Here is an 18,702-nt window from a genome sequence, read left to right on the forward strand (position 1 = left end):
TTCAAAGAATTATCCTGGCCCTTGACGAAAGAACTATGGTTCCCTGTTGACAACTGATTAAGGGTCTGATCATCCGGAAGCAGCATTCACAGTTACAAATTAATTTGTTCTACGAAGAAATGACATTACAGAGGAGGAAAAAGTTTGATAAAACTAAAATTTTCAGGCTCACTTTTTCGACACAAGGAAGACAATGAAACGAATCAATATAATGATGCATCAGAGGCTGATGGACTTTCCGCTTAGAGACCTCTTCCGGACTGAAGTATGGGAGGCCGTATAGAACCCTCATCTCTGAAACCAATCAAACTCACTGCTTCGACAGAAATGAAACCAGGCTGAAGAATCAGAGGCCCAAGATAGAAAATGTAATCCCCTTGTTAGAAGCAAAAAGTTTGTACTCTTTAAAGGAAACTCCCTTATTGCGACCTCCGATGGCATCCTCTGATGGTAGAGAATCTGATCGATATGCATCAGCAAGAGTCAGTGGACCACCAAAATGGAAGAATGAAGAACCCTTATCTTCAGCTTGTGAGAAATGAGGGTTTGAATTGTCATTTTCTTGTGATACTTTTCCTGGGGTGTGAATTCTTTTCTTGTCTAACCAGCAGCTTCTGATAGGCTCGCCTTCATTTGCCCTTTGTTTTTTATCCATCACAGGTTCAGATTTACAAACCCAAATCTGTTGGCGCTGTGAGGATTCTCCTCTGACTGATTGTTGACAAGAACCTTTTGACTCCGAATTTGATAATGGCTCAGTAACCTGGGTGTTTGAAGATGGCCCACTGTTGCCCTCGCTGAGGCATGATGACCAGCTGTTAGAACCGGATGTGTTGCTAACAGAAGGGTTTCTGGCCCTAGTTGAATAACTACACACATCCACCACTTCAGTCGAGTACTGACAGGTTTCTTTGTTGAGATGGAATCCATTGTGGCTGTTATTTCCCATTCCCAATTTAGATGATTTAGATTCTTTCTTAACATCATCTTCGTCTTCGATGCATACAGCCACCTGACCACGTACACCAGGAGTGTCAAGAGGTTCAGAGGGTTTCATAGCATCACCACTCAAATTACACGATCTCGCTGTATCAGCAGATTGAGAATAAGTTCCAATATGCTTCATCTGCAACTTCTTGGGTTCCCCAACTTCCTCAGTTTGAGGTGAATCATGCATGTAATCTCCTAGACTGAACTTATTCCTGAAGAAAGATGATTTGGAGATATGCCCAGCTCTACTAACTGATTTTGTACTTTTAGAATGCTTATTCTGTTGAATAATAGTCCTTGAAGAAGTATCAAAACGATCATCAAGTTTGTTAATCATAATCCCACTGCCAGGAACAACTGCAAATTGCTTATTAGGAGAGCATTTCGAGGATGCATCCTGTTGATAGCGGTCATTCAGTTTCCTTCCAGAATATTTTAATTGATCAGATCCAGATGAACCATTTTTATCGTTACTACTGGCAAAGTTCTCATCAGGACTGACATCAGATGAGTTTCGCATATTCCTTCTCATGTACCCATCTTTTTCATGCTCATTCTGGATATGTGGGGATACAGGCCTGGATGACATGACTTTACCTGTTTCGACGGCATCAGGCTCCACAGCAACTATTGTTGATTCTTTAATGTTAACCACAGGTGCTAACTGTTGCTTAGTTGGAGAACAATTTTCTCCATTCTTTTCATTCTCCTTTCTCTCTTTTCTTCGAAGCTTTTTTCCTCGTTCTTTGTTTCCCTTCCTTGTTTTTCGCTCTACCTCCTTTTCCTTCTCTTCTTCTTCAAGAAGTTTTATCTATTAACATAAATGAATTAGGACACTATTGATTTCTCAAAATATTCCAGACCACGTGCTACGACGTTAGTACCTGATTTTCTAGTCTCGTCCTTTCCTTGCAAGCAACTTGAGCACGTTCTTCAAGCATTTTTAGTGCAAGAGAAACAAAAATGCTGTGGGCATTCCAACGCGCTATCGTTTCTTGAAAAGCCTTCTGAACCTGCATAAAAGCTTGTCACTGCATTATTCGAACACCTATACATGACACATCATGTTGCAACATAAAGATGAAAACCCACACAAAATGAGCCCTTACACATGCTTGCTAACACGGAAAGTTTAATTAACAAATATTTAACGTCTATATATTACTATGAGAAACATATATAAGACTGTAAACAGTAATTCAGTAAAAAAAGAAAAAGACTGTGAATAGTTCAATAGCCCTGCACGGCTTGCCTTGTCTTTATTTGGAGAAAAACAAGTGAACTTTAGAAGACGGTATTTCTGCAAACATACCTAATTAACAGACACATAGTCGTAAAAGTTTCAAATATTAAGGTAAACATGCCTACCAGTCTTCCCTTTTAAGTTTTGACCTTTACACTATCATTAGTTCACCACTATAATTTGTGGGCCGGCTGTTCCCAGCTAATATAGATAGATAGAAATGCAATATTTGTTATATAAAGAAACCCGAATCTTTCTCATAACAACATGATAACAAAAACTATTGCAAAATTCCCAGCAAACCAAACATACTCGTTCTGTAAAAAAAATTGTAGCAGCATCTAGAAGGAATTTCCGTGCAGCTTCAGGACTCTTGGGATGTCCTTGGGGCCGTGAACATCCTCCATCCAGCCTATTTCTATTCTCATCCAACAAATTATAATCCTGTAAATAAAATGGTATTTTAAATCATGCCGCAGAGAATATGGAAACTAAATTAATTTTTATACCAAAATCAGAGATATAACAGGCCTCGTACACCCTAGTTACCTCTTTCACAACCTCATTAGCGTGTTTAAAAAAGTTCTGTAAGCTTTCTCCTAGTGCAACTGTGACAAAACCATCACCAACCTCAAGCGTGCAATACTGGTGCCCCTTCAATGTATGAGATTTAATAGATAATTCTGTAAAGTCTCCATCAATTTTCCATGCCCTTATAGTGAGATAGCATGCATCCAAACCACTGATATCTAAGCCTTTCTCTTGAACGTTTTTTGTTAATCCAACATCTTTGAAATCCAAAATGTCAGATTTTCCTTCTGCAGTACCAATTCCCCATTCAAAGTGATGGTAACACTCTTCAGTGTCTATGAATGCATTGCTCCAATCAGCTTGAACAGTGTCATGGGATATCTGAAAGAATTTTATTTTTTTTAATGAAATTGCATCACACCTCGACAGCTTAAAAAAAGAAGGATTTAACTGCTGCTAAATTCTAGATATGACGGTGAGGCTACAATTAACACAAGTGAGTTAATACCATAAGCTTCGAAACACACCTCAAACTGTATGCCAGATTCTTTTCGTAGGCTTGTCAGTTCCTTTATTTTTTTGAACTCCCGATGAACATTCTGTCTGCATTCTCTACAAAATCTATTGTTGTCCAACCTGTTACATCAGAATAATTTAGAAGATAGGAGGAAATCTAAAAATATTAAGTACGTTTTCCACTTGGGTTTTGCATTAGATTCCTCTTGTTTTGAATTTATACAAGTCTGAACACGGTTTTAGATCAATGCACGAATATGCACAAAATTTAACGCAGCTGCCTTATTAATGAGCCAAATGGAGAAGACCTAAATGCGAGAAGTAAACATGTATTTTTTATATACGTAGATTATATGCTATTTTTAATTTATGCCAGAGCCAAACCTGACTAATAGATGTCCAACAAAATCCTCTTCTTTCATCCTAAAAAGAGACTGCCGAGTTTCTTCTACTTGAACCGACCAAAACTCGACCAATTGATCAAGAGAGAGCGGGATGGTATGCGCTGCACAGGCCTCCCTTCTTGCGGGTCCTTTCCATCTACGTCCGCCCACACCACAGGAATTGGGGGAACGCAACTCACGCTCCCTTTCACTTCTACGGGAAAAGTGAAAAACCTGATACAAAGATGGCTGTAATAAGTTACCAAACAGAAGAAACAATAGAATATGATTGATTGACATATATAGAGGGTGATTACTTTTTGGATTCCCTCTAGATAGGTCGACAACAAGCATCTATCCAAAAGGGTAAGAGTACCATCGCTTGTTGTGGTGAGACATCCCCAAGGGTCAACATAAGGATCTTGATGGCCAACATTATCATACTGCCTGTACATTGCAATCTGGGCAAACTCTTGAACCAAAAAACCATGACATCTAGAACAGAACATGTTTTTACGAAGTTGCTCCAAGAAGGTTTGTCTATCAACTCTCAAAAGCTCCTGACGAGCATGTTGAGACAACCCGTTCCAGAACTACATCAAGAGAAAAGAATCAATACATTTGACAGTAGTCACAACACACAATATAACATTGACTGAATACTCCGACTTCAACCTGTCTTCTTCAATCTTTACAATTCAATAAATAATTGGTACTTTCTATAATAGATGACATTTCTAGTCACAGATAAAGAATATTCAATTACAAGCAGAAAACAAATTCATTATGTAACCATATTGTTTTTTAATATAGAAATGTCTTAAATGAAACATTTTTTTTAAATTATTATACTAAGTGTATGAATAGAACCTACATCCAACGAAAACAATGCAGCTTCCTTTAGGGAGTCCAGTGATACTATCTTAAATGCAAAATGAAAGCAAATGCAGAACGGAAATATGATTCTCCACTTTGTTATTATTCTCTCCATAAATTAGGAAGTTAATTGTACATTATACTGTGAAAATCATAGCACTCAGTAATTAACTTACAGTTGCTAATAGAATACCACCAAACAGGCCATTAACCAAACTGAACCACACCCATAAAGACATCACCATTCAAGAGTACTAATGACCAAATAAAACTCATAAATATTTAATTAAAAAATTACTCAGAGAGAAATGGTAAGGGCATCAGCAGTTGTACACTGACAATAAAGTACAATTCAGAATGAAATCATGCTACAAAAACTTAATTGAATATATATACAAACCACACACACACACACAATAACTGCATAGGCTATACCTTCTGGAGCTGATCATCACTAACATCTGATGTCAACCAACATTCAACTGACTCATTTTTCTGTGCTAATTCTTTCATCTTCAAAGGTCAATTGTTTCACTAATCCCTGTATTCACAATTCACCCACTGATTAACAAACCAAACACAGGTACTAATGATTTAGATAATCACTGAAAAAGCCTATCCCACCTTCTCCTCTCCACTGGTATTGAGGTGTAGCTTCTGAATGAGTTCCTACAAAATAATGGCAGCAGGGGGTGGTGGTTTAGCAATAACGGTTTAATAATGTATATGTCTAGGTGGGTGTTTTGTAATTACCCTAATCCCTCATTTCATGAGCTAATTATAGGCCAAGGATTAAGGTATTGGGGCAGTACCTCAAAATCTAGGCCATTCCTATGGACACTTGGACGTCTAGATGGGATCCATGTGTCCGTATTACAGAATAGTGAGCATGTGTTTGGACCAATTGGACGTGTGGGGTATCACAGATATGGTGTTGGAAAGGGACACGTCATCAATTCTTTTTCTTCTTTTTCCAAGAGAATGATATATTCAATTCTTTTTTTTTATCTAAGGATCAATCCAAGTTTTTTTCTCTTTTTTTAAGAGAACGATTTTATTTAGTTCTTAATATTTGTTTGAAGGAATAACTTATACATCTCCCTTTTCATTTTTCTTTTTATTTGATAGAATAAATCATTCAATTATTACTCTTTTTCTTTTTTTAGGAATCGATTACTTATTGTTTCCCTTTAGGGAATTATTTATTCAGTTCTTTTTTCAACTTTTTAGGGGGAATGATCCTCTATTCTTTTTCTTCTGAAATTTTTTATTTATTTATTTCTTTTTTCTTTTTGCGAATAATCTATCTAATCAAGTGTTGTATACTGAAATATTATCTTTATGTATATTACGATCAACTTTGTTTATATCAATTCCTTTATTGTAAAAATCATAATAAATTATTCAGTATATTACAATTTAATAATCATTTATATTTAATGTTATACTCCCTCCGTCCAACCCAATCCTTCACATTGGGGTTGGGAAAGTAGGTTAAGAAAAATGTATAAAATAGTGTGATATATCCCTCCGTCCAACCCAATTCTTCACATTCTTCAAATTGGGGTTGGGCACGGAGATTAAGAAAAATGTACAAAGCAGTGTGATATAGTGAGAAAAGTAGGTAAAGTGGCGGGACCTTAGGCTACGTTCACTTCAAAGGAATGGAATGAAATTTGTACTCTAAATTGGGGGTGATTAGAGAAAAGGTCTTTTTAGTTTTCATTGCTTCAATCACTCCTTCCAACTATTTGAACTAGAAATCTAACCCATATGCTCATTCCACTTCACATCATATTTCCCTACAATCTTCATCATAGAAAATTTAGACTCACTCATGTTTAGTCACTATTTTCTCATAATCTCTTCTTTCTCCATAAAACTTCTTTATAATTTTCCATCTCATTCTCTTCTCATTCCTTTCCATCCAAGTGAACACAACCTTAGTACTTAATTGAGAAATGTGGATGAAAATAGTGGGTGAGATTACTTCTTATATTATAAAAGTTAATAATTTTAGAAGGTTTTGAAATGTAAAAAACTGAGAAAGACATTCTAAAAAGTAAACTAGAAGGAAATGGATGGGACAGAGGGAGTATTATACATATATTTTAATTATAGGTTAATTGCATTTTTCACCCCTACACTTGGGCCCAAAAACACTTTAGTACGCAAACTTCTGGAAATTGCATCTGGCAATCCATTGGTATTTTATGCGCTTCACTCTGCACCCCTTCCGTAAAAAATTAACGGTTCTGTTAAAAATTTGAAGGCAATTGAGGCATTAAAGAAATTTAAAAAACAAACCCACTAATTGTGGGTTAATTAGACTCTAATAACCCCTACCCAAATCTAAAATTACTATACCGCGCTCAAACCTCCATTCTTGAAGGCTTGATTTAGATTTTTCAATTTCATCCAAATCGAAATACGTGATTCGAGCAGTTAATCGATTGCTAAGTATATGTTTATATGTATATATGCGTGTGGGTATATATGTTATTGGTATAACTGTGATGATTGATTGGGTGCGGACTGAATGGCGGCAGCGCGATAGTTGTGTCGAGATGGGGAAAGAAGGTGTAGAGAGGAAGGTTATGGTTGGGGGTTGAACAATGGATGAAATAGGTGAACATGGATCAAGGGGAATAGGTGGAATTTCATTCTCTCCCTCCCAATTTCAAGTCGCCCTGGTGTGTATGTGTCGGTATCGAGGTTGGATGAGTTTTTTGATGTGGGTGTCACTCAACGGCAATGGAGGGTTAGAGGTGTAGAGTAAATTAAGGCTAATACACATATTTTTAGGGCATGTATACTCTTAATTGGAGAAGAAGATGGTTAAAATACGATATTACCATTTTACCCCTGCTTACGTAACATTAAACATGGATATTTAATAGGGATTGACGGAAAGGGTGCAAAATGCAGCGTACAAAATACCAATGGGTTGCGAAATGCAATTTCCAAAAGTGTGTATACTAAAGTGTTTTCGGGCCCAAATGCAAGGGTGCGAAGTGCAATTAACTCTTTAATTATCAAAAAGATAAACAGGTGTGTGTTACATTTTCTTATCTTTCTTTTTTCTTTAAAAGTAGCCATCACCATCAACCTAGATGCAATCATTCTAATCATGATTCACACAAGAAGATAGATCATGTGTACAAATAGATATAAGCAATTATTGCATGTGGTAATATCCATGTTAACACATTCCATTTCGCATTTAGCACATACATACAAACTATGTTTATATATATAACTTGTCTTTAAATACATCTCTTAACTTGTAATCAAAATTTTATTTTCACTAACTTAAATCTATCTAGATAAAACTATGACATCTTCACAAAAACACAATATAGACTCTAATATATTTTTTTATTCTATTTGAAATTAAATAATAATCAAGTAAATAACAAATCGATTCGAACGGTAAATTAAGTTTAAATTCCAGACTTATTCCTAGTTCGGGCATAACAAATTTACTGAATGTTTTATTGGAGTCGAAATGAATGAGTTGGAAATAAAAATATGCTACAAATATTAATTGGCAACTTTCAAAATAAATATATTATGAAAACAAAGAAATAACCTAGTCTCTTTGATTTGATCAAAGTGTTAAATTAATATGGATATATACCCACCAATCACCACTCACACGGCGGTCTAGATAGTCTAGATACGATATGGGGAGGATTCTTACGAAAACATCACAGAGTTGGAGCAAATTGGGTCGAAGCAATCTATCACAATGACATATTAGTGTGTATATTGGAATTCCATAGAATATTTATGGGGATAGATGATAGCCGGCCCCGCTCATGTTGTGTGAGGCCCCGTTCACATATAAATATCGGGGCCCTTCAACTTTGGTTTTTGGTATTGGATTTGAAATCGTAACAATTTAAAACTATACATACGAAATGAAAATACTACTCTTAGAAACATGAGTCTCTTTAGATTTACTTTTTCCCAAGAATTTATAATTTCTATATACACAAAATTCTTAGAATTTTAATTTACACATCCAAAAAACGGACAAAAAATGTTCCTTTCAGAAATAGCCCTTCTTATAATTAATTTTATTTATTTTAGAATTTATTAGCAAGTTCTATAATATTCTTTTTGTTATATCTTTTTTATTCGTATTATTTACCTATGTTACTTTTCTGTAAGTATTTACAATAAGAATAATTAATCAATTACAAAATTAAAATTGGGATTTAATTCTACTTTCAAATTAATAATATCTAATACACATACGAAATGATTGTTTTTATCTTGTGCATACAATTATGGGGCCCTTGGCGAATAAAAAACCACGAGTCGATGATAACTTTGCACACCTTGAAAACCGACCCGATAGGATAAGTATGTGTAGAGTTGCATCACCATTTTTTAACGTAACATCAGAGTATCAATGGATTTAATAAATGAACAAAATTCGCTCATTAAAAAACAATCATGATGAGCAATTGTTACTATCAAATTGATTCATTTTCATGATACTATAAAACATAATACACATACAATAAACACAATAAATAAATTTGTATAACATTGTAATATATTATATTAATTTTTCTTATCACACTAAATAAAAATATACATAAACCTATCGGCAGGGGTGATGAAAATTGAAGTTACAAATATAGGAGTCCAAAAGATAATACATTACACCATAAAATCTCGTTTGATTTTAAATCATATACTTTGAAACATGTGTGCAATCAAAACTGCAGAATTCATGAACCTTAACAACATCACGAGATAAAAAAAAATTGAACATGCTGAAAATACGGTGTTAGTTCTTTTATATCATGGTTATGCATATCTACATTTACCTATGTTGTGCTAGTTCACATTTAATACTTTCTTCCATCATAATTGTAATAAAGAAATCAGTTGGTTGGTATAAGAGTTTCTTAATTGTAATCAAGAAATCAGATGGTATATAAGAGTTTATGTGACTTCCACTTTTAAGGAGGGTATAATAAGTGGACTAACTCTTTATTAGTTCATATCCCTAACAAAATTTCATAATACTCCCTCCGTCCCTAAATACTTATCTCATTTGTCTTTATTACGTTTGCCAATACATATTTTTGATCATTAATATCTTTGATTTTTTATTACTATTTAATATAAAACCTTCACCGTATTAAAGTACTCATAAATACGAATCCAACAAGATCACTCATGACTGTATTTTATCTTATAGATTAGACGTAAATTACTAATTTATCTCGTGTCATAAACAGTGCCGACATTTCAAACGGGAAACGTTTTTAGAGACGGAGGGAGTACTAATTTACTTAAATGCTTAAAACTTAATTATTGTTATTAATGGATGACATAAATTGTTGTTAGTATAAGAGGAAATAATTATAACGCCCCAAATCTCATCATCATCACGTTTCTGCTAATTTATCGACTGAATAACGATATAATACCAAGTCACTACAAAATTATATTACTTTTACCTTATTTCCAAATTCCACTAAGTGATTGCAGCAAAATAGATGTTCTTCTTCATTTGCAACCTCTATTTTTATTTTCCTTCGACATCGATGCTTCACTTTTCTCATTCTTAACTGGTCACATAAAATAAAATACACAGAGGATAAAATAACATACCAAGTACTAATTATGAAAAAGGATCAAAGGAGCTTAGACATACCAAGTCAAATAACATCTAGCTTCACAAGCAATTGAAATAATTTTCTTTCCTGGGAACTGCACAGAGGATAATACTCCAAGCTCTGCACAACTATGATACGCACGAGATCATTCGATGGAATTCCCTACAAAATATAGTTGAGATCTTTTTATAAGATTATTCACTAGGAACCATATATATACACATATATAATATTTGGAGATTATTTATTGAAAGCCGAAATAAAAAATGCTTTGCATATTTGAGAAAATATAGACTATCACTATTATACAAGGAAACAAGGCAGTAGACTTGCCTGTTTCTCGAATTTTGACAATTATATAAGACCTTGGAGTACGCTTTGATGGAACATACACTTGCATTGGTGATCCTTATTTCAATCCCCATACATGCATTTATAACTTAATTTGAGATGGTTCAAAATCTGAACCACTTGACCCGAATTTGCTATCTTTTAACACATTACTTGTTCTGATGACCCTCGACTGTATATAGGTAAAAGTTCTTACTCGACTTTCCCCTTAACTTCCTTTACTTCGCAAAACTCAAGCCCTTGTTGTAGCATCATATCTAATTGAAGATTATTCTGTTTCTACTCCCCACGAGAAGATACATCTTATGAATTACTTTTCAACTCCACCGCGCCTTGTCATTTGACATTTTGGCATAGCCACTCCACAGAACTGACCTAATTCCTGTATTAGCCCAATGAATCTTAACAAACACTATTCTTACTAGCTTCCTGCAAAGAAACAGGCGATTTCGTAAACCCCGAGAATCGGAGCAAGGCGCGGCATAAAATTCCTCAGCCTCATCATATGTACCAGCATTCACGTCTCTGTACTGCAAAAGACCTGGTAGTAACCGCTTTACATGGCACGACATTCGGGTCAGGCATACACTCAAACACTTGACCCACGAAGCCAATAACTTAGACACCATGTGTGTATTTTAAACCTGTAAAACAACAGATACTGCCCATGATGATCCATTGACAAACAGATGAGCTAATCCTAGGTCATGAACATGTGAAAGAGATGCCCCTTTCAGAGATGTAATTAACAAACAAACTGACATAATCTTGATTACTTGAAACCTAGTTTTGGGTGAGAGATGGACTTGATCTGTTGATTACAGAGGTAGACGTAGAGGTAAAGGTAAAGGTAATGTCACTTCGAAACCTAGTTGTTTGCTTCTATATTTTATTCTTGGGATTATAGTTTATGGCAGGGATAATTATGCTTTTGACCGTTAAGTTATATATTTATATTTAAATATTTTGTTATATAATATATTTTATAACATTTTTCATGCAGAAGATGCATAATCTCGTATAAATTTTTTATTTTTAAGTAGAATTTTGTTTATATAATGATATTTCATAAATTTGGGTTGAATATAATAACGTTTAAAATTTATTATTTTAACTGTAAAATCATATACTATACATTTAGAATTATTATTTTCTAGTTTTCTCTAATAACAATAATTTAATTAAAAATATAAAATTTCAGGTATATTATACTGCTTACATCTAGTTTTAATTCTTTTGTTAATTGATATTTAGTGCTGAAAATTTTATTTATTTAAATAAAAATTAAATTTATGTGGTCAATTCAGTTTGGAACAAGTGAGCACAAATTTTTACATTTTTGGTGTGAGTATTCAATTTGTATGAATCATGTCATTTAAAGTTTAGCAAAAGTTTAGCATTTTAAAAAATTATCTTGAAACGCATGTGTCATCTGTTTCCGGCTGAAACCAGAGCACACTTGACACAAAGATTAAGAGCAGTGCAAAAAGTTTAAAGATCCAGCAAAAAGAATGCAAAATGACTTTTCAAGTGACTTGACAAGTGATCAGCATTTGTGCTTGATGCTCCCAACTAATCCATTTATTAATACAAAATATTAACCAAAAGATTCAAATAATTATAATTCTCAATCAAGCTCAGTTTTTCGACTCAAGATAATGAAACGAATGAATATAATCAAGATAGATTTTCCTTTGGGAGGAAGCATATGGTGTATTAGAAATACCATATGGCACGTAGAGAACCTCTTTGGGACTGGAGTATCAGAGGCCTTATGGAACCCTCAACTCATTCCTGAATCAGAAGATTGAAAATGTGATTCCCTTGCAAGACGCGAATAAACTGTACTCTCTGATGAACTCTTTTCTACTGCATGTGCGATCGCCTTTACTCTGATGGATACACTTGGTTAAAGAAAGACCTCCAACAGCATCTTCTAGCAGAGGATCTGATTTGTAGGCAGCGGCAAGAGCAAATGGACCACCAAAATGGAAAAGGGAGAAATCCTTATCGTTAGCTTGTGATATGTCGGAGTTTAAGTTTTTCTTGACTGGTGCATTTGGTTTTGTTTCAAAAGGATCTTGTTTCTTTGGAATATCTCTTTCTTCGGATTGTTGACTGGTATCATCTGAATTTAAAGTTGACAAGGGTTCAATAATCTGGGGATTTGGAGATGACCCATCGCAGTCTCCCTCGTTAAGGCATAATGAGCGGCTGTCAGAACTGGATATGCTGTTACTGGAAGGCTCCTTGGTCTCAGTTAAATAACTACACATTTGAATTTGAGATTCCATTAGTTCCTCAGAGTGCTGACAAGTTTCTTTATCAAGATGGAATCCGCTGGGGCCGTTATTTCCCATTGCTAATTCTTCTTCAACATCACCTCGGCCTTTGATGATAACAGTCTTCTGACCACCTACTTCATAACATAAGGCACCAGAGGATTCAAGATTTTTATAGGGTTCCATAGCATCACTACTCGAAGTAGAAGATCTGCTGGAGGGAACATTCTCTGCGACAAAAAGGTTTAGTCTGCCACAACTATCAGTAATGTAATCTCCTAGAGTGAGCTTATTTCCAAAATTAGATAGTTTGGACATATCTAAAGAAGCAGGATGTGGCTTACAAACATACTTCTGACCGGCTGGAGTCGTCATACAGCATGACTCTACCTTGCCTCTGTAATCACTATGCTGATAGCAGCTATGTGCTGGCAACTCACCACTGTCACTCATCATATTGGAGCAATGTACCCTTTCGTGAAGCTTAGAGCGACCGTCTCTGATAATTGACTTTGCAGCACTACTTCTAGAATGCTTATTCAATCCAGTGGTAGTCATTGAAGAACTACCAAAATGATTATCCAGATAACTCTGCTCAGATTTCTTAACCATGATCCCACTTCCGGAAACAACTCCAGGTTGCCTATGAATAGAACATTTGTTGTTTTTATCCTGTTTATAACGCTTTTTTAGTTTCCTTACAGAGTACTCTAAGTGATCAGATCCAGATGAACCATTCTTATCTGAACTGGTGGTAAGGTTTTCATCAGTACTGATATCAGATGAGTTGTGCATATTTTTGCTGGCGTGCCCAATTGTTCGTTGCTCATTCCTTGATAACATAACTTTCCCTTTTTTAATGGCATCAGGCTTGTCATTATCCATTGTTGATTCTGCTATGCTAACTTCGAGTGCGATTTGCTGATCAGTAGGAGAACAATCGTCTCTGTGTCTTTCAGTTTCCCTTGTTCTCTCTTTTCTTCGGAGCTTTTTTTCTCTTTCTTTAATTCTCCTCCTTTCCTTCCGTTCTTCTTCTTCATTTTTTTCCATCACTTCTTCTTCTAGTAGTTTCATCTATTAACATAAATTAATTAGAACAACTGATTTTTCAGATATTTAAGACTAATCTATAAAAACATGAGTATAATTGTACCTGCTTTTCCAGTGTCAGTATTTCCTTGCAAGCAACATGAGCACTGTCTTCAAGATATTTTAAGGCAAAAGAAACAAAAACGCTGTGGGCATTTTGACGCGCTGTCCTTTCCCTAAAAGCCTTCTCTACCTGCATGGAAATATGTTAATCCAGCAAACAACATACTTTGCGGAAAAATATCTATCTAACAATAATAGAACAAACACAAATTATAGCAACACTCCCAGCAAACTGAACATACTTGCTCCTTGAAAATAACTGTAGCAGCATCCAGAAGAAATTCCCGTGCAAGCTCAGGAGTCTTCGCATGTTTTTGGATCCGCGAGCATTCTCCATCAAGCCTATTTCCATCATCATCCACTAAATCGGCATCCTGTAGATAACATTGTAATTATAATTATGCTTTACAGATCGAATAGGTAAAAATTAATCAATTATAATTTATAACACCAAAAACAGAGGTATAACTAGCCCTGTAGAACCTAGTTACCTCTTTCATAACCTCTTCAGCATGCTTAAAAAAGTCTCTTATACTTTCTCCTTCTGTAATCGCCACAAGCCCATCACCAACCAGAAGCCTGCGATGAATACATTGTTGCCCCTTCAGTGTATGGGCTTTAACAGAAAATTCAGTACAGTCTCCATCTGTTTTCCATGCTCTTAAGGTGACATAGCATGCATCCAAGCCCCTAAGATCCAAGCCGTTTACTTGAACGATTCCACTTAATCCAACATTTTGGAAATTGGAAATGTCAGATTTTCCTTTTTCACTTCCAATTGCCCATTCAAAGTGATGGTATGTTCTATGAGAGTCTATAAATGTGTGGCTCCAATCAACTTGGACTGTGTCACCGGATATCTAATCAGAACAAGAAAACGATATTACAGAAATTAACAAGGCTCTGACATGTAACTGCATTAGTAACACATATTTGCCAAATTGGAACACACCTCACACTGGAATCCAGGTTCTTTTCTTATGCGCATCAGTTCCTTTAATTCCTTAAACTCGCGAACAACATTCTTTCTGCAATCTTTACAAAATTTCTTCCTGTCAAACCTGGCACATCAGCACAATTTAGATTCCCTCTATTTTGGATGTATACAAGTCAAAAATACACGGACTCATACAAAAACTGGCGCAATCATCTTATTAATGAGTTTAAAGGTGAAAAATGGCAATTTTAATAAATTAAGACTGTATGCTTTACTCAAATTTAATTGGGGTCCGAACCTGTGAACTAATCGTTCAATAAAATCCTCTTCTTTCATCTTCAGAAGAGATTGGCGAGACTCTTTTCCCAGGCTTGACCAAAAACCAACCATTCTTTCAAGAGGAATCCGCGCATTATGCACTGCACAAGCTTCCCTTGTTCCAGGTCCTTTCCACCTACGACCTCCCACACCGCAAGCATTAGGATTATTCAATTTGCGCTCCCTTTCTCGTTTACGAGCATTGTCAAACACCTGATGCAAAGGCGTTTTAATAAATTACCACAGGCAAAACAAAGAAAGATGATTAAATGAAGAGTCATTTAAAATGGTGGCTAAACTATACAGCGATTTTCATTTTTTGGCCTATCTTTCTGATCATCATAATCGTTTTGACATGTATTCACATGTTTTTGGCGTACTTATTAAAAGGCGCCATTCTCACGATCATGATAATCAGGAAGATCCACCAGAAAAATATAAATTAGTATAAAGTTTAGCCGCCATCCTGAAATTTACTATTAAAATTAACAAGCATAAAGGGAGGTTACATTCTGAATCCCCTTTAGAGAGGTCGAAAACAAGTAGCCATCCAAAAGCGTAAGTGCCCCATCTCTAGTTGTCGCAAGACATCCCCACGGGTGGATGGAAGGATCTTGATCATCATCACCTTGAGAACCATCAGTCTTCCTGTTCTGGTACATAACAATCTGTGAAAACTCTTCGAGCAAAAAGCCATGACATCTAGAACAAAACATGTTATTACGAGCCTTCTCGAACAGGGCTTGCTTATCGACTCTCAGAAGCTCCTGACGACCTTGTTCTGACATATCGGCCCAGAACTACATTAAAAACATAAAATGCATCTGCTATCAGTAGAGAGCAACATTTTGACATGACTATTACGAAAATATAATATGATCATGCTAAGCACGTAACCTAACACCTCGAGTTTGGAAAAGAAACGGTCATTTAAATGGAAAAAAAGTGTACCTTCTGGAGCTGATCATAGCTAACATCTTTCGACCAGAATTCATCATTGGTCTGTGTTAATTCTGGCATCCTTTAAATTCAACTACTAATTAACCAGCAAAGAAATAAGGAATAAAACTCGAAAATAAAGGAAACAAAACTGAGGAATATTGTGAAAGTGAAGATAGAGAAATCAATGGGGAAATAGACAGTTGAAGTTGAGAGTAAAGAGTACATGTTGTGATTATGTTGACACTATGGTTTCATTAAGCTAGATTTACATGACGTTATTATGACAACTAAGTCGGGGTTTTCACGGAATCTACTTTAAGGGCAGGGCAGGGGTTTGGTTATATTTATTCCGACAGTTTTCAGAAGCCCATTTAGGCCCAACGTTGGTCCCCAGGGTCCGAACACAACTCGGAAAGCCCAATTACAAATCAACTGTTACTGCAGGGTCTCCACTCCGCCCACTACTTGCACTAATCAACAACACAGAAAGTAAACCAGAATTGACTTTAATCACATATCTTCAGAGATCGAGAGAGATTGAGGAGAGGGAGAGATTATGGCTTCGAATGTATTCACACAATTCAAATACTCAGACAGCTTAACAGTAGTAGGAATCTCAATCTGCACGGCAATCGTCTGCGAAGCGATCTCCTGGCTCCTAATCTACCGCACTAGCTCCTACAAATCACTCAAATCCACCATCGACAAGGCCTCCAAGAAGCTCGAGACTATGAAGACCGATCCCACCGCCCCGAAAATCTCGGCGAAAAAATCGAAGACCAAGAAGATCGACCGCGTGGAGACGAGCCTCAAGGAGTCGAGCCGCGACTTGTCGCTCTTCAAGTTCAAGTCGGGCGCCGTGGTGGCGCTCGTGTTGTTCGTGGTATTTGGGTTCTTGAATAATTTGTTTGAGGGCAAGGCGGTTGCGAAATTGCCGTTTGTGCCGATCAAATTGGTGCAGAAGATGAGCCATAGAGGGCTGCAAGGGGAGGATTTCACGGATTGTTCGATGGCGTTTTTGTATTTCTTGTGTTCGATCAGTATTCGGACGAATTTGCAGAAGTTTTTGGGGTTTTCGCCGCCACGTGGGGCTGCTGGCGCTGGATTGTTTCCAATGCCGGATCCCAAGACTAACTGATGATGATGATGATGATGAAGTGAGTCTGTTGAATTTGGTTGTTATTTGTCACGCGGTTTTAGGGTTTTGTTATGATTTTGTAATTTTTGTTGATTGGATTATAGGCTTTGGATGATTACAATAAAATGTCCACTGTCGGGCTTAAAATGAGCTTCGCTTTAAATTTGATTAGTTTTGCTTCTAGCAGTTTCCTTTCTTTTTTAATGGTATCTTCTTGCTTGTCTGATTGACTCGAAAATAGAAACGGTACAAGTATAGCTTTTGTGGTTGATGCAATCTTTCATCTAGGATGATGTCTAGTCAAAAGTTCTGGTCTTAGCAGACGAGGTTTATCTTGCTGTGAAATTTACTTAAAACGGCGAATAATCTGTTTGTGGTGCAAAGGATTCATATTTATTTCCCCTTTTTTCGTTGGCTAACACGTATTATTGTTATTGTTGTTATTGTTGCAAAACAAGTATTCTCATTATGATTTATAGTTCTTGTGAAATATGAGTATCAGCTGTATAAGTTTGCTCATAATACTTAAAGTTGAAGCGTTGATGGGTAGAAAATAACTTTTTGATTTACTCATTCTATTATATTTGGTCTGAGTAGTATGCATAGGGCTCATATTTGAAATCATATCATTCAATGTTGATATCTCCTTTGACCATATTAGTTTACTGCCTCTCTTCTTTCTTTAAGAACCTCTTACATTTTTGCTGTCTGGCAGAGAACCGAACATGAATTCTTAGGATGATGGTTACATTGTTAGGGATAGTGATGTCAAGAGAATATTAATGAAGATGGCTAATTTGCTGAAGAATATTTTGTTGGGGGACTGCAAAGCTTATGAACTTGCAGTTAAGATAGCTGTTGTCGGATATTTCACAGAGGAATAGTGAAGGAGTATCTTCATGACTAGGGTCATTTAGAAAAATGGTGTTCAGGTATATCTTTCACATGCTAGTGATATAGATAAAGAAGTTGATGTAGACAAAGTATTTATTTTTTTACCATTTACCGGTATGAGGCTTCAGGATTGTAACAAATATACTTATGGGAGTTGTTTCTTGTTTCATAGTTGAAGAGACCCATTAAGAAATGAAAGGGCATTCATTGTTTGCAACTGACTAGCACATGTTTAAAAAAAATCAAAAACTTCTTTTTTTTAATAAAAGAAGTTGCAAACAATTAACAAAAAATGAAGTTACAATTCAGAATAAAGTAGATTAGCAGGATGTTTGAAGATCAAAGTCCAACCACTTTTAAGTTTTAGTTGCTTCAAACCGTGGAGCAAATATATCAAACACAGCTTATGAATCAAACAAAAAGATAGATACTCAAGAGTTAGACTGATCATTAGTCCAATATCAGCAGAGTACTACGGTCTACGAATATGTTATGTCTAAGGTTAGC

At 35.8% G+C, this 18,702-nt stretch overlaps 3 protein-coding genes across 7 annotated transcripts; 1 reads left to right on the plus strand and 2 right to left on the minus strand.

Annotated features, from left to right (window-relative positions):
• Positions 1-21: 21 nt before the first annotated feature.
• Positions 22-11,417, minus strand: LOC108227935 (uncharacterized). 5 transcript variants are annotated; one of them, XM_017403336.2, is made up of 11 exons: positions 10,220-11,416; positions 10,023-10,133; positions 5,164-5,208; positions 4,975-5,080; positions 3,981-4,256; positions 3,665-3,897; positions 3,292-3,400; positions 2,783-3,145; positions 2,546-2,677; positions 1,875-2,003; positions 22-1,801 (listed from the first exon to the last, which is right to left on the minus strand). In XM_017403336.2, exons 4-11 carry the CDS (start codon positions 5,050-5,052, stop codon positions 347-349), a joined length of 2,775 nt encoding a protein of 924 aa, XP_017258825.1. In that variant the 5' UTR covers positions 5,053-5,080; positions 5,164-5,208; positions 10,023-10,133; positions 10,220-11,416; the 3' UTR covers positions 22-346. The 5 variants fall into 5 exon arrangements, with proteins under 5 accessions (XP_017258825.1, XP_063935450.1, XP_063935449.1 ...); XM_064079380.1 differs by lacking the exons at positions 4,975-5,080; positions 5,164-5,208 and having other exon boundaries at positions 10,220-10,343; positions 10,574-11,417; XM_064079379.1 differs by lacking the exons at positions 4,975-5,080; positions 5,164-5,208 and having other exon boundaries at positions 10,220-10,343; positions 10,515-11,417.
• A 626-nt stretch (positions 11,418-12,043) lies between these two features.
• On the minus strand, positions 12,044-16,560 carry LOC108224310 (uncharacterized). Its single transcript, XM_017398861.2, has 8 exons — positions 16,173-16,560; positions 15,731-16,021; positions 15,202-15,434; positions 14,919-15,027; positions 14,458-14,826; positions 14,209-14,340; positions 13,968-14,096; positions 12,044-13,888 (listed from the first exon to the last, which is right to left on the minus strand). Exons 1-8 carry the CDS (start codon positions 16,239-16,241, stop codon positions 12,332-12,334), a joined length of 2,889 nt encoding a protein of 962 aa, XP_017254350.1. The 5' UTR covers positions 16,242-16,560; the 3' UTR covers positions 12,044-12,331.
• A 72-nt stretch (positions 16,561-16,632) lies between these two features.
• On the plus strand, positions 16,633-18,366 carry LOC108224311 (uncharacterized). The gene is made up of 2 exons (XM_017398862.2): positions 16,633-17,320; positions 18,017-18,366. Exon 1 carries the CDS (start codon positions 16,720-16,722, stop codon positions 17,299-17,301), a length of 582 nt encoding a protein of 193 aa, XP_017254351.1. The 5' UTR covers positions 16,633-16,719; the 3' UTR covers positions 17,302-17,320; positions 18,017-18,366.
• Positions 18,367-18,702: the final 336 nt, after the last annotated feature.

The sequence above is a fragment of the Daucus carota genome, chromosome 6 (genome assembly GCF_001625215.2).
Source record: "Daucus carota subsp. sativus chromosome 6, DH1 v3.0, whole genome shotgun sequence".
Classification (NCBI taxonomy): Eukaryota; Viridiplantae; Streptophyta; class Magnoliopsida; order Apiales; family Apiaceae; genus Daucus; species Daucus carota.

Coding starts and splice junctions, on each gene's coding strand:
- LOC108227935 (XM_064079380.1), bottom strand. Junction 4,257..10,022: donor TAGTGGAATTTGGAAATAAG/GTAAAAGTAATA, acceptor CTCTTGATGTAG/TTCTGGAACGGGTTGTCTCA. Junction 3,146..3,291: donor AATCTGGCATACAGTTTGAG/GTGTGTTTCGAA, acceptor AAATTCTTTCAG/ATATCCCATGACACTGTTCA.
- LOC108224310 (XM_017398861.2), bottom strand. CDS start 16,241: ATGCCAGAATTAACACAGACCAATGATGAATTCTGGTCGAAAGATGTT. Junction 16,022..16,172: donor GCTATGATCAGCTCCAGAAG/GTACACTTTTTT, acceptor TTTTTAATGTAG/TTCTGGGCCGATATGTCAGA. Junction 13,889..13,967: donor TACTGACACTGGAAAAGCAG/GTACAATTATAC, acceptor TTATGTTAATAG/ATGAAACTACTAGAAGAAGA.
- LOC108224311 (XM_017398862.2), top strand. CDS start 16,720: ATGGCTTCGAATGTATTCACACAATTCAAATACTCAGACAGCTTAACA.